A 14,250-nucleotide genomic window follows, 5' to 3' on the forward strand; every position below is an offset into this window, starting at 1 on the left:
AGACTGCAGTGTCTTCACAGACCTACTCATCCTCTAGAAGTTCTTCCTGTTAAAACAAACTACAACACGCGGTAGCGTTGGATAGGGAAACACATTAAAAAGCGTCAACTCCCTCAGCGCAGTGTTTATGACCGTAACGGCGACAGCGTTAACCTCATCAGAAAGCTCCTCTGCGTATAGCACAGCAGATCTATAAAAGTACCAGGTCATCCATAAACTCTTTACAGCTCAAGAGTGTTTTATTTCCAGTGGTCAGACTTTGCATTTTTAGAAATACAGGGCTTCTTTGGCCACATTAGAATCAACGTTCAGTTTTAATAATGGCCTGAAAAAGAAGCCCGCTTTTGATACTCAAATGATTTAACAACTAAGACGACCAGAGTTCGTCACTTACTGGACTCCGGGTCTGAGTTGCCGTCTCCTTCTGTCCGGCTGTTGGGTGAAGCTTGCTCATAGTACTCCTCCTGCGGGAAGCCGAGGGGCAGAGGGTGCGACGTGCTAGCGCTGCTCGGGGGCTCGTGGTCTCCGAGCCCACTGTCGCTGCAGCTTTCCTGGGAGCCATCTGGTAGGTGAAACGTGACACGGCGCTGAGGCTACAAGGAAGGAAGAAAATTATATGGTTTCCACTACAGTATCAGTAATTGCTTAATGCAACCAATTTAGGAAATGTATTATTTCAGTTATCTGCTGAAGACGCATTATCTAGAGTTGTGCACAATTTCAGGCTTTCATGAACAGGCAGCCTGCTTTCAAACCCGCTTCACCTGACAGCGCTGCTTTCTTCTATTTTTTAAAAATGTAAGCCCTGATGCAAAATGAAAGACACCTCAAACTAAAGAGATTCTGTCAGACTTCACAAGTCTTTGGATTCCTTTTGTATATTGACTTGGAGATTTCAATCACTTTTTGAGGCTCAATTTATTTCGCTGTTCAGTTTTCTAGTTTTCAAAAAACATTTTCTTTCCCATTAAAAGCTGTTCCACTCTTTTGGGCCTAAAAAATGTGGCGCATTTCTAATGTTGTTGGATTCTTCTAAGGCAGAGAAAGAACAAACAATAACAAGCCTTGCGTATTGAAAACAATTTCAATAGATTTTGCACGTCCATTAAACTAATGAATTAAAAGTAGATTCCACTACTCTCCTTCAGACATTTCATTAAGACCCCTTTGATTTCTGTTATACCACAGACCTGTATCTGAACTGGAAGAGGCTGGAAGCTGGGAAACAGAGGGCTGAGGAAGGAAAGTGTCGCAGCACAGCTGCTGAAGGACGGGCCAGGTGAACGTAGCACTTGACGCTTCAGGCATAGGACAACATTTTCATTACCTAAGTGACTCTGCCTGATTTAGGAGTTGAATAACTGAAATTTAAATCTGTCCCAGTATTAGAAGAAAATATGAACAAAGAAATAAGCAGCTCTCCTGCTTATTTCCATGCATCTTATTTCCATGCGTCTTGGAAACATGAAACATGAAGATTAAACAAAACCCAAAACCAAAATAACAATTTAAAATGTTCTTAGCTTGATGTTACTCAAAATTCCATTCAAAAAGCAAGGAAAATCTTTTCAGTTTCAGAATTTCTGGGATTAGCAATGCTGGAGATCAGATTTTTGATGCAATTATGCAAAAAAAAAAAAGTATATACCTTGTTTATAATACAGCAGATGTTGTCAGAGGTCCCTAGATATTTGGTTCCAATAGGTGATGGTGTTGAACGCCATCGGTTATATTAAGTTCTCGCTAAAAAGTTAAGTGCCTCTATTTTTCAAAATCTCTTTTTATCACTGTGACATTATTACATATGCCCGCAGACAGCTGCTGTACAGTGTGGTACAGCCAAGAAAATGGCAAGATCAACTTTACCTATGCAATTCCTGACAGATGTGAGTGAAAACTCTTCTTAAAAGCTACCAGGAAGAAATTCACGGCTTTCCCAGAAAATCTGTTCTAGCACTTCACTATTGCTAATGGGGAGGTTTTCCTCTAAAGTCTAACCCGCCTCTTTCTTGTTACAAAATAAATCACTTCTTCAGTCCCATCCATCATGGTCTGGTTATTCCCACTCATCTTTCTGGCATTTGGCACGTTAGTCTACTTCAGAATAAACAGACCTTATTACTTCAATCTGTCGTGTGCCTTCTGATAGCTCTTACTGCTCCCCCCTGCACACGTGCTCACACACGCTTCTCTGTGCACTGCTCAAAACTCGTTACGCAGCTTCAGCTGAGATCTTTAAAGCATGGAGTAGAGCAGAAGGATCATTTCACATCTCCTGCAGGCTCCACTGCTGCTGTGCCTTTTTCATGGCAGCGTAACACATTTTCCTTGCCAACCACCATAATGCCCAGCTCCTTTTCTAGTGATCTTTTGGTGGCTGTCCCCTTTCTGGTTATTGCCATTGATTGCTGGAGCCTAAGTGCGGCACTTTGCATTCATTCTGCCTGCCATTCTGTTTTTCCAGATGATTTTGTCTGTTTATCATCAAGTACACTCTGCCTTCCAGTCCTGCTTTCCTGTTTACCAAATTCGCAGATTTTAGATTCTCCCTCATTAGGCAGATCTTTAAGAAAAATCAGAACAGATCAAGCCAAGACATCAGTTGAGGAGCTCTGAAAACCTTAACACAGAATGACTTCCCATCACACAGGATGGAAAGGGAAGAAGAGATCCCTCCTGTGACTGCAGAAGCCTTACAGCCCACTGGAAAAAAATTCAGATGGTGAAAGGTTCACAGCTAACACCCCCACACCCCACCCATGCATTTTTGGTGCCACCAGAAGAATGTTATTTAACTCTGTAGCGAGCTGCCTGCAGCTGCTCCCAGGGCTCTCTGCAAGGCTGGCTGGGACAGTGGTCCTCTCCTCCCACCAGCTATCTGATCCTCTTCCCACCACAGATGGGTAGAGATACATGGGGTGTCTCTGCACAGTCCAAAAACCAGATGGGTCCACAGAAATTACTGATACTATTCTACTTCTTAACTGTCAGTTGCCTCGCAGAGCCCTATTCATACCAGCAGTCTCAGTCGACTCTTATCTGAAAGTCCAAATAACTAAAGTTTTATGGAGTTGACTCAGTGAAAATACTCCTGCAATGTTTCTGATTTACTCCCCGCATACTGAACTGCACCAGGCTTGCAGGGCCATATAGCGACGGCATGTGGAAAGGGAATATGTTATTTCTTTGGTCTTAAATGAGTCTGCTATTCACATTATTTATGACAAATCAACCTTTGTTGCATTAACTGTTGTAAAAACTATGTGTATTTCGTGAGGTTTACATTGCCTTCGTGCTGTCTCGCGTTGTGCATGTGCTGTTTGGTACTCATGTTACGTTGTATCTTCTCATCTCCAAGCTACCAGTGGATCTTAAGAACAAAGTATTCTTAAAACCTTATTAGCCCAAGTTTTTGCGTTAGATACCAGTATTAGGTTTTGCGAATGGCTGGGAATGCAGTGGTTGCTATTATGTGCAACTGGGATTCACTAAGTTTAAACAAAGGAATATTTCTGTTCACGGTTTGCTGTCAAAATACAGCAAAAGTTCTTTAGTAGATGACAGTAAAGGAGACCAAAAAGTCATCAAGTCTTTTTTTAACTGCCTAGCCCAGTGAGAAAAAACAAAAGCCATACCCCAACCAAAATTAAAAATCTCACTAACGCTCAAGTTCAGTAAAAAATTTTAAATAGTTACATTAATTGAGATGTTATTAGTAGGAAAGGCAAAAACCATATGATTTAAAATAAACTGGCATCAGCTAAAGGCTCAAGATTTTTAATTTGATAGTGTCCCTGAGTATGTCACACCTGATAACACTGATGACAGAGCACTTTTGGAAGAATTTATCAAGATTAAAAAATCCCCAGCTATTTCTCTACATGGCAGTGCTGCCATTTTCTTAATTCATGCAGGCATCAGACAATGATCTGGAACAAGTAATTCTAATAAAATTTTGCCAAAAGCTGGGACTTATCTTCTGTCACAATTATTTTGGAAATTTCCTCCTTGAGGCATTTAAATTTCAATTTATAAGATTATAAAATATCCTCAGACTCCAGCTGCTTTTCTATTTATCTCCAAAGGGAGTTAGCACCGATAGTAATAGAATAACAAGGATTATGGTTTGTTTTATTTATTTGACTGACAGCTAGTGTATTTTTTCAAAAAGAGAAATGCAAGCGAACCCATTATGTATTCTTGGTGGATTCTGAAAACGCTGATGTAGGAACTTGTAATACAGACAATTAGACTGATAGGGGAAAATGAAGTGAAAATCTAAAGGAAAATGCACACAGTATATAGTTTCTCTGACATATTTAACAATATTAAATTACTCTTTATTGGTATGAAAAAAGAATTTTGCTTCCAGAGATGTCACGAACCCAGACACAAATTCTGTCAAAGATCTCGTACGGCATCCAAAAAGGAACTGCATTTTGTAATAGCAGTGTGTGTCTGGAGGGATCAAATTATCTCAGAAAACCGCAAACCTTTTACTCTCATTATTGAAATTTATATGAAGACTGATCAAAGCCCCAAACTATTCTGTGTTCAATCTTTCACTACAATAATTAGACTGTGGCAGTGGGAATAATAAAAGATGAGTCTAAGTAAATAGCTTTGGATACATTGAAGGGATGATTTCTGGAATTATACACCAGGGGTTAGCCAATTTATAATCAAAAACTGAAAAAAGGTAATAGAAAAAGCAGCAGATATCAACTGAGGAACATTAAACTATTAACCTTATTATCTTCATTCATTGAAGAAGCAAATTAATATCCTTTTAAAAGGGTATCATAAAGAAAAAATATTACTATTTAATTTATGTTGAATTAATTATATTATTTAGATGGTAATTCTGATTTAAAACAGATCTTATTTAGGAGATGCTATAAGACAGCATGAAAGTAAAAGAATAGGACTGCTTCAATGGTTTTCTCCACTATTAGCAGCCAGTCAATAAAGAAGTAGTCAAAAATATTTTTTAACTTTAGTTTTGTTACTAATATTAATTTTCTCAGTTGCTTACGTCTTTCAAATGCTAGGAAGGCATAAAATGCATGCCTTAAATAACCAGACAACAACTATCTTCAGTTATGACCAGAACTCCTTCACAGTTATTAAAGAAAATCCCTAATCAAACTATAATTTCCAGCTCAAATCTTTTTATACTCAACTGTCACCTTCTGTTCCAAAACTACAATCTTTTGTTCCATATGCTTTGATAGAGACACACAGGACCCAGCTACTATCAATGTAAAATTCTCAGAATAACATGAAAACAAACAACTTAAAAGGATCTAACCACAAACCCAATGGGAAACATGTCTTTGTGTTGAAACTCAAGAAAGAAGAGCCAGTATATTTATTTTTTCCTTCCCTAAACTTAGTAGTGTACAGAATAGCTATTATGACCCAAGGAGTTTCTATCAATTGTTTTGCAAGTCTGTATTTCACATACTTATTGCAGATCAGAGCATTAAATCTAAGATCTTACTATGCTATCTTGATTACTTTGTAATGGACAAAAGACATAATATAGTTCATTATCATTTTCCACTCAAATTAGAGTAACTTCTAAATTTTTACCAGCAATGATCTGTATTTTCTTTTCAAGCATCTACAAAGATGCTGAACACTCTTGGTCACCATTATTAGACACAACTAGAAACACTTCACTAATAACGGATCACTGTCGTAATCACCTTTCATGATTTAGTTTGGGGTTGGTTTTTTTTTAATTTCTTTAATATGGTCTGCAGTGATCCTGCACAGCACTGTTTTGTTTTTTTTTTTTAAAGGAGCAAAATGAAGGGCCTGTCTGCTGGGGGGCAAGGGGAGAGGTAGTGTGTGTCAAAGTGACAATATCCAGCTGATCTGATCAGTGCAAGCTTAGCAGACATTAAAATCAGTTATTTTCCCCATCTCACATGAAAAAGTAACGCCCCCAACTATTGCCAATACTATCAGCCTTGTCATCTCATACAGACCAAGCTTGTTGAACAAGCCCTTCTTTTTATTGAACAAATTCAGCTGTATCAGTTACTGTCCTATCTTTATTGATTGCATCCCTTTCAGCTTCTGATTTTCTGTGTTTGTCAAATCAAACAGACCTACTGTTTTCCCAGTTTACCATTTTTACCCTTTTAAATATTGGCAAAACATTACCTTTTCACATATTTAAAACTTCAGAAATCCAACATAATCCTTTTGACATTCTTGTTATAAATTTATCTAGCCCTCCTGATTTAATATCATTAACATTATTAACTGGTACCTTACATCCTCACTAATTACTAATGGAAAATACAGCATCTGGCTTCCTTCTAAAGAAGAGAAAGCTTTGATAAATACTTTTACCTTTCCTCACTGTGATTAACAATCTAACTGTTCCACAGTAGTATGAGATGTAAATAGTTTTAGGCTTTCACTTATTGATTTAAATAACTCCTCCCACTTTATTAATTGAGATGCAGGAAGCATACTCTATTAATTTCAAAAAGGCAAGTGAAAGCTTGGTTGACTGCCCAGACAAATGCAAATTCAATATGGATGATTATCCTAGACAGATCTGTAGTTTTTCAATGGAAGAATTACTACCCCCACAGCAAACCAGTGGAACAGACGGCGCCCCTTTACCTGCTCAAACAGAAATCACTTTGAATTGTCAGATCTTGTAGCTGGATTCACTCACACAACGCGCTGGCTCAAGTGATGAGAAGCAATCTTGAAAGACTATCTTGTAACTCTACCACACTCACTTACTCAGGGTGCCTTATTAAAATCATACTTACATGCCCCTACAGGCGTTTCTTGCAGGCATGTAAAACTGCACCTAACTGATAAGCGAAAATGTCATGTATTTCAGCTATTAGCTATTGCAAAAGAATCATTTTGTGAAACGCTTTTTCGTGTGGGTAAGCAAAAGGTTTTTTTAACACCACCTGCTTTAAGAAGCACATTTTCACTGATGCCATTTTCCACTCAAGTAACTAGAAGCTAAGCCGATACTCCCATCTTCCTCTTGTGGCACAGAGGTCATGGAACAAACTCATTAGCCAAATCATCGCTGAACAAAAATGGTATAAACCTGGAACTTCACAAATTTCTGATTAACAACCTCCACGGGTATTTATTTTCAGACTCTAATCCTCATTGTACCAAAGAGTATCTCTTATATGACATTTCCCAGCAGCATTTAACAATTAAATTGTATTTTCTGAGCTTCTTGAAATAACAACAAAGAACTGAAATAAAAAAGCAAATAAAACTGAAAATAACATTTAAAGCATGTCAAACATTTTATTTAGCTTTTGAAAGGCAGTTATTGTATGCTAACTAGATGTCAAAATGATAGCTGAAAGCACGCTTTTTAAAGTTTAATTCATGTAAGTCTTCAATTTGACATGTGATTAAATAAAAATTACACATGAAAGTTGCACTATGGCTGTGCTGTTTCTAAGGCTGAGAAATAGGAAAGCCTCAACTGTTTTGTTTTTTTTTCTTTTTAATATGTTCTTCACTTTCCAGGTTATCACCTGTGATGTTATTCTCTTGAATGCTTGATTTCTGACAGGCAAAGCAATTTTAGTTACAAGAACATAATCATAAACAATAATACGGAAACATTTTGGTAATATTTGACATCACTTCTGAGTGCTGGTCCAACAACATGGATCTTTTTTAGCAGAAATATTGATCAGGTGTTACTACAGTTGTGAATATTTCTTTTAAAAGCAACACTATTGCTTACCTCCTATTTTCTTTGTGTTAATACTGAAATAGAGTAGAATTTATACTTCCATAAATGTACATAGCACTCTAGCTCTGACTTCATTCTGTTAATTTATACATTCCAGTTGTAGCTCAGATAAATAGATTTCATTTTTCTTCATGAGTAAGGTAGGGATTTATGGAATAATAAATGTTGTTCCAGTGAATTACTCACTGACCTCCAGCCCCTACTTTTGCATCACAGCAGTCAAGGCTAAGCCATTAAGTTCAAGCATGGTGAGGTTATTAGAGCTATAGAGACCTGGAAGAAATCTCGAGAACCTGATTCAATTTCCATTTGTGATTTTTTTTCTATTCAGTTTTTCATTTAAAGGTCAAATCTTTCTGAAGCGATACACATGCGTATAACTTCAGAAGCCATCACGAGTGTTCACTTAAAGAGGCTTGAAAATGTGCCTTCATCCCTTCTGACCAATAAATAGAGCCATTCTTATTAGCGTTTCCCAGGAAAAGGGACTTTTATCTCATTTGGGTTGAAAGTGTACTGAAGTCAGAAGAAAAACACAGACACATACTTTTAGTAAGACATGCTCAAGGAGTATTCTTAAATACTCTAGCACAAGTAGTTGTGAATCACCCTATGAAATAAATCTTGGCTCCACAGAACTTTTTCCTGCAGGAAAAATATCCTATGGATAGGATAGTTGAGTGGGAAGATTATCAAGCAGTTCATGTGTAATACAGACATGGAATAACCTTATGTTTTGATATTCACAAAGGTAGTTGTTGAATATGAACAAAGACAGACAGATCTCCTCAATTTATTCCAGACAAAAGCCCCATATTTTTGGATCTGAAGGTTTCTAGACTACACTTCCCCCAGTGTCGGTATCATTCACAGTTGCCCTCAAAAGCCGTGGAGACCACCCGTTGCTCCCGGTCCCCAGGGAGCAGCGAGCCCTTGGTGCACCCTGACATAGTAAAGAAGCAGGTTTTCTGTCTTATCTCCCTAAGAAGAGTCAACACAAAAATAAAAAAGAAAGTGAAGGTCCTTTAAAAGTGAGTAGAAAAGCAGCAGTCTGGCATGTCACTGTCCCACTACATTTGTTATGACAGCACACCTTTGTTATAACAGCATTTAATTTGTTACAGCAACAAATCTATAATGTTTGCTACCGAGTGTTTGATTAGCTAGAATGGGAACTGATGATAGTTAAAATGGAAGGATAAAACTAATATATTTTATGCTGCTGCCAACAAAAGCATCTTGCTCGCTCTGGAGAAGAGAAAGAATAGACAAAAAGTTACCCTTTCACCCAAAATGGGCTCTCGGGAAACTCAAGACTGACTTAGAGTGCAGCGACAGCATTCTTTTTTCTGCTCTCTGTATCAGTATTTTCTGGCAAGGTTTATCTTTTTGGTCTTTAGCAAGTATCCTTTAACCACCTAGATTACCCATTCTTCATTTTAAAGGTACAGTGTGTTTGCCATCTGAGGTCACCTATCTAAAGTACATTCTCATGGTAATTATAATTAGTCCACCTTTAGGTGAAATGGTTAAGGAAGAGGCAAGAGAATACAAAGAAAACCTGCTGACCTGTGGAAAATAAAGCTGTAGGCCAAAATTTACAAGCAGTGATGCAGTTCATGCTGTATTTGCTTTGTACAAAGTAAAAATCTAGCATTTAGGTATGGCGAAGTTTATCAGCATTACACTCTTTAGTGGACTGCGGCGGTGCAGGACAATCTTCCCTGGATCAAGAAAACTTTCACCAGAAGAGGTACCACTGAGAAGTATCCAAGAAAGCTTTTCCAGGGTCAAAATATGTATCCTGAAATTGCCTTTCCAACTGCCAGATAAAAGTTTTACTCTCAATATGAGAAGTCATTCCATATACTGAAATAAAGGAATTTTTGACTGGTACACTTCGCTTTGTTTCAATCTTCTGTTACTGTAAATAGGAAAGATGCTGTGTGATAAATGCCACGGTGAACACTGTTGCAATACTTCGCTTTTCTTTCAAATATTTGAAAGATCCATTTTCTCTCCAAGTTTTTTTTAAGAAAAAGCATTACGTTTTATTTGATTAAAGTCAGAAATCTCCCATTTGCATTACTATTTTCATAGCTTATACTATTAGGGTGATAATGAGAAAGTTTTTAGTTCTTATTTACAGTAGAATACATCAAATATTCAAAATTATTAAAGCGAACTGAGCTACATGCTACTAACGCGTTCTTAAATGGACGTCTGAAATACCTATTTGTAAATGGGAAAAATCTTACAAATTGAAGTGCTGTATTGTGTCATTGATACCATCCTTCGCTCCCACCAGAGCGATGTCTCTGCAATTGTCCTTTCAGATAATCAGAATATATAACTGTCTTTCAGAATTCACCACTTGTGTAATTTCAGTAAAGCAAAATATAAAGTCATTATCCTTCCCTTGTTCCTTAAATCTTCCTAGCTTATTTCCATATTCAGTGCAGCCATTCTTTAGAACTATTAAGATTACTTACTCATCTTTCTTCACGGAGCAAAATACACAATACAAATTACTGAAGTAACGCAGCATATGTTAGTTTGCACAAAGAAATAATGCAGTTCCGGGCAAGGGGAACGGAGGGACTCCAGCTGAAGTCTGAGGAAAGGCGCCTGCTCTCAAAGCAAGCTGAGAGGTGCTGCGTGCTGCCGAGAGCAGGCGACCTGCCCGCAGTCAGACCCCTGCGCCCGCAGCTGCCCCGATTCCAACCCCGCCGCGACCTACAGCCACGGGGTTTGTGCTCTGCAATCACAATGAGAGTGCAGCTGTGGAGGGGAGCTGTAAGTCAAGGTCCGGTTTTGTGTGGCTCAGGCGCCTGTCACCAGGGACCTGGCTTTATAAAGCACAGCCCTGTGACCCCGGGTTGCTTTCCTGACAAACAGTTACTGAGGTGAGTGAGAAAACAGGTGAACTCAAGCCGTGCACGGTAAGTAGAAACCCAGACAGAAGTGAAGTTGGTTACTTACTAACTCAAGGAGTCAGGAGAAAGCTACTAATGCAAAAATATATAAAGCACCAAGGGGAAATAGTAGAGAAGTCAGCATAATTGAGGAGCAGGCACTTCCAGTGAGGCACGAAGGCCAGCTCTTCCTCACGGGACCGCCGGCTGCGTAGCCCGCACAGACCACCAAGTGCCTCTGTCAGCAGTGCTGGGCGTACCAATGTTCTGCTTAAGAGCAACTTAGTCCCAGCCATTTACTGTATAAAGCTAAAAATAACATTATTGCATACTCATAAACAGCACAATCCTGAGTCCGAGTCCCCGCATCTTTGGAAGGATGCCCAAGTAAATGTGCCCCAAAGAGCTGAGAAATAAAAGTGGCTGGGGAGAGAAGGCCAAAGGCACAGGGAACGCCACTTCTGCAGCTCCCTGAGTGCGGCCAGTGGCTACCGTTATTTCCTTACCTGCCATGCAGAAAATTAACACTGCTACCATCTTTACTTCAGGATTATTCAAATTTCATGTGAAGCTCAGTTAAATCAGAAGTATATTATTCTCCATACAAGCCACGCTGAATTTGCAACCTATAAATCTGCAATATTTTTGCAACTCTGACACCAAGGACATGACCAGGAAAGGCAACTGCTTGCTCTAGTTGATCCAGAAAAGTGTGATGGCGCAGAAATCCCTTGTAACGTGGAGTCATGCAAGAACAAATGCAAGGCTTTGGGTCTACACCGTACTCTTACTGCTCAGAAGGTGGCAAATGGCTGTAGGCATCTGAGAAGCAGGGAGGACCTTTGAAAGAAACCAGCAGGAAAAAAGTGTGTGTGGAAGGGTAGTAACATTAACGTCAGCAGAGCTGGCATAAGGCATGCGGCCAACAGGGAAACACCATGGGCACGGGCATCTTCCACACACAGCTACACGTACATGCACACACACTTGCATTCCTGTACCAATTCCACTATCGAATACCCATGGAAACTGCCCCGGTTGCTCACCCTGAAACCATCGTTAGGCATAAATTTTCCTCACTAAAGAATTCCATTTAATTCTACTCTAAGATACTTCTTAGTGTTTTCTTATTTTCATTGGCATACAGTGTCTGTCCTTTGCATAAAGCAAAATGCACTTCACACATTTTCTGGGCAAAACGTGTAAATACAAACTTGCAGCATTAATTATGTTCTTTCTCCTACTGTTTTTAATTAATTTGACCTTTGGTCCTATTTTCGTCAATTCAGGAGGCATATTGCAATCAGAAGAAAGCTACGGCGTAAATATTCTGTTCTGCAAGTCACCAACTAAATGAGTAAGCAATAGAGGAAAATCTATAGCATGCAATTAGCATTATCCTTTCAATTTTTTTTTTTTTTTTACTTCACAGAACTCATTAATAAATTTTAGTAGGTAAAATTGAAGCTAGGAACCCTCCTACACCTTAGGCGTACTATATTCTACCTTTGCACAAAAGAAATTCTTTTGATGTACTGGAAATCTTATTAATAGATTCACCAGAAAACAAGCATGGAAGCTTGCAGAGTCAATTGCAAGAGGTAAAATGAATGTAAATGACAGATGAAAGAAAAATTCCATGCCATTCAGATCAATATAAACAAAAGTGCTGCAGCAACCACAGCACAAAGACGAAGGGAATTCATCAAACTTGTATTTCAGATTATTTGTCCTGTTCCAAATGCACCCTCTGTGTTCCTCAGCTATGTTCTTCCTTTACCCAATTAATACCACATTAAGATGCACTCCTGCAGGGGCTTTTTCCTTATGTTGCTGAATTGAAGTTTTTCAGCGCACTCAGATATGGGGGGGGGGGGGGGAGCATAGAGAATAGCTTCTTGCTTCTAAATACTGCCATTTGGAAAGCCTGTAATTGCAGCACTTAATAATTTTCTAAATACTTAAGCCAGAATTAATTATCCCTGCTATTATTGCAGGAGTATGGATCATATATTGGGTATGATGAAGAGAACGTGTGATAGAACATTTTATTGTACTCAGGGCATGCAGTGGGTGTGCAAGGCACTTAAACTATTAGAAGCAACAGGCTTCTCTACTTCAATTATATCTCAGTATGATCATCGGATATCTACAGAATCAGCTTTGCTCATTTCGTGCTTTTTGTTGTTGCGTAATTAAACACTTTCAGGACCCTTCTTTACACCAGGGACTAATCATCATTTTAAAAAGAATCCTATTTTATTTAAAATCGTATCGGTTCTTGGTGAAGAATTAGAGGAAGGTAAATGCTTATTGTTAAACAGCTTCCACTTCGACAGACTTTGAAATGTATTTTCATTAGCAGCCAGAAATCAAGGCACGTCATGAACTTCAGCAACTGCCTTTAATGGAGTGAGTTCTACAGTCTTCTGGCAGTTTTATACGGTGTTGAAGAATCAAAAATATCTGGAGCTACTGTTATAGCTGATTGCCCGCACTGTTTAAAAATCCCCTTATGCAGAAGCTGGGTGAAAGCAGGAGGGGTGGTGACTGCAGAGCTGGTTGTAGTCGATTCAGTGGTAGAAATACCACCTGTAATGTATAAGACACTTAAACATTTTGAGATCCATAACAAAGAAAACACATAAACATGGTATTTGCAAGGGGGAAATCAAAGCCACAAGGAGATGAAGCTTCACTTCCAGAACATTGGATTCAGACCTTTGCACAGAACACAAACTAAAGTGCCTTTGATCTCATTCTAGTGTGTTGAAAACAAAAAAATAATTTCTTACAAAAAACAACCACCCCCTCTCTGAAAAGCCAATACTCGTCTGAGATTCAGCGGAATAATATTGAACTGTTGAGGCAGGCTCATTGTTTGAAAGAAGGCTGGCAGCATCGCTTTGGTTTCAAAGTAGTTTACTGGGAAACCAGAAGCGAAGCAGCAGCCTGAAGCACACCAGCTGACTCTTCCCAGAAGTTCAAAAGACTCGGGCTGTGTTGCCGTAGGTAGCTGAGGCACAGACGGGGATATATTTACTAGAGAAATGTACCGTCACATCTCAAATGAACACAATCAAAACCAGCATGGATTTCAGTCAGCGCTCGTGTAGCAAGGTGGCAAGATACTAAATGCCATCACGAGCAGGGAAATAAAAGGGATCCAGAGCAAAACTTTGCCCCTTTCACCTACATCTCTAGAATTGCCTTTGAGACGCAGGACCCTGATACATTCATTTATTTCATAACAGAAATAATGACTAATGCTGAGAGTCTCTGATGAAAGAGATCAGGCAGCTGTGGAAGTCATTTCCCTAGCCGGGAGGAAATATTTTCCTCTTGTGTTATATGCCCTTGCGCTGGCTCACTGTAACCCCAGCCAACAAATTTACTTTCTGTAATTGTTTACATCCCTGCCTCAAAAGATACACCCCATTTTCTGCCCCCCCCCCGTTAAAGACTATAAATCCACTCCTGGTACAGACTGCAGTCTAATTCCCAGCTGACTCCCCAGAAAAAGAGAACACAAACAACAACGACAAGAAGGTGACTCTCCAGCTCCAA

At 39.0% G+C, this 14,250-nt stretch overlaps 1 protein-coding gene across 1 annotated transcript in view; it reads right to left on the reverse strand.

Annotated features, from left to right (window-relative positions):
* Positions 1 to 386: 386 nt before the first annotated feature.
* Positions 387 to 14,250, reverse strand: part of PCDH11X (protocadherin 11 X-linked) — a 319,378-nt gene continuing 305,514 nt past the window's right edge. Inside the window, exon 6 of the mRNA XM_075720674.1 lies at positions 387 to 593. Coding sequence (XP_075576789.1) covers positions 387 to 593 — 207 coding nt within the window. The remainder of the gene's footprint in view (positions 594 to 14,250) is intronic.

Source organism: Pelecanus crispus, chromosome 13 (genome assembly GCF_030463565.1).
Source record: "Pelecanus crispus isolate bPelCri1 chromosome 13, bPelCri1.pri, whole genome shotgun sequence".
NCBI classification, from domain to species: Eukaryota; Metazoa; Chordata; class Aves; order Pelecaniformes; family Pelecanidae; genus Pelecanus; species Pelecanus crispus.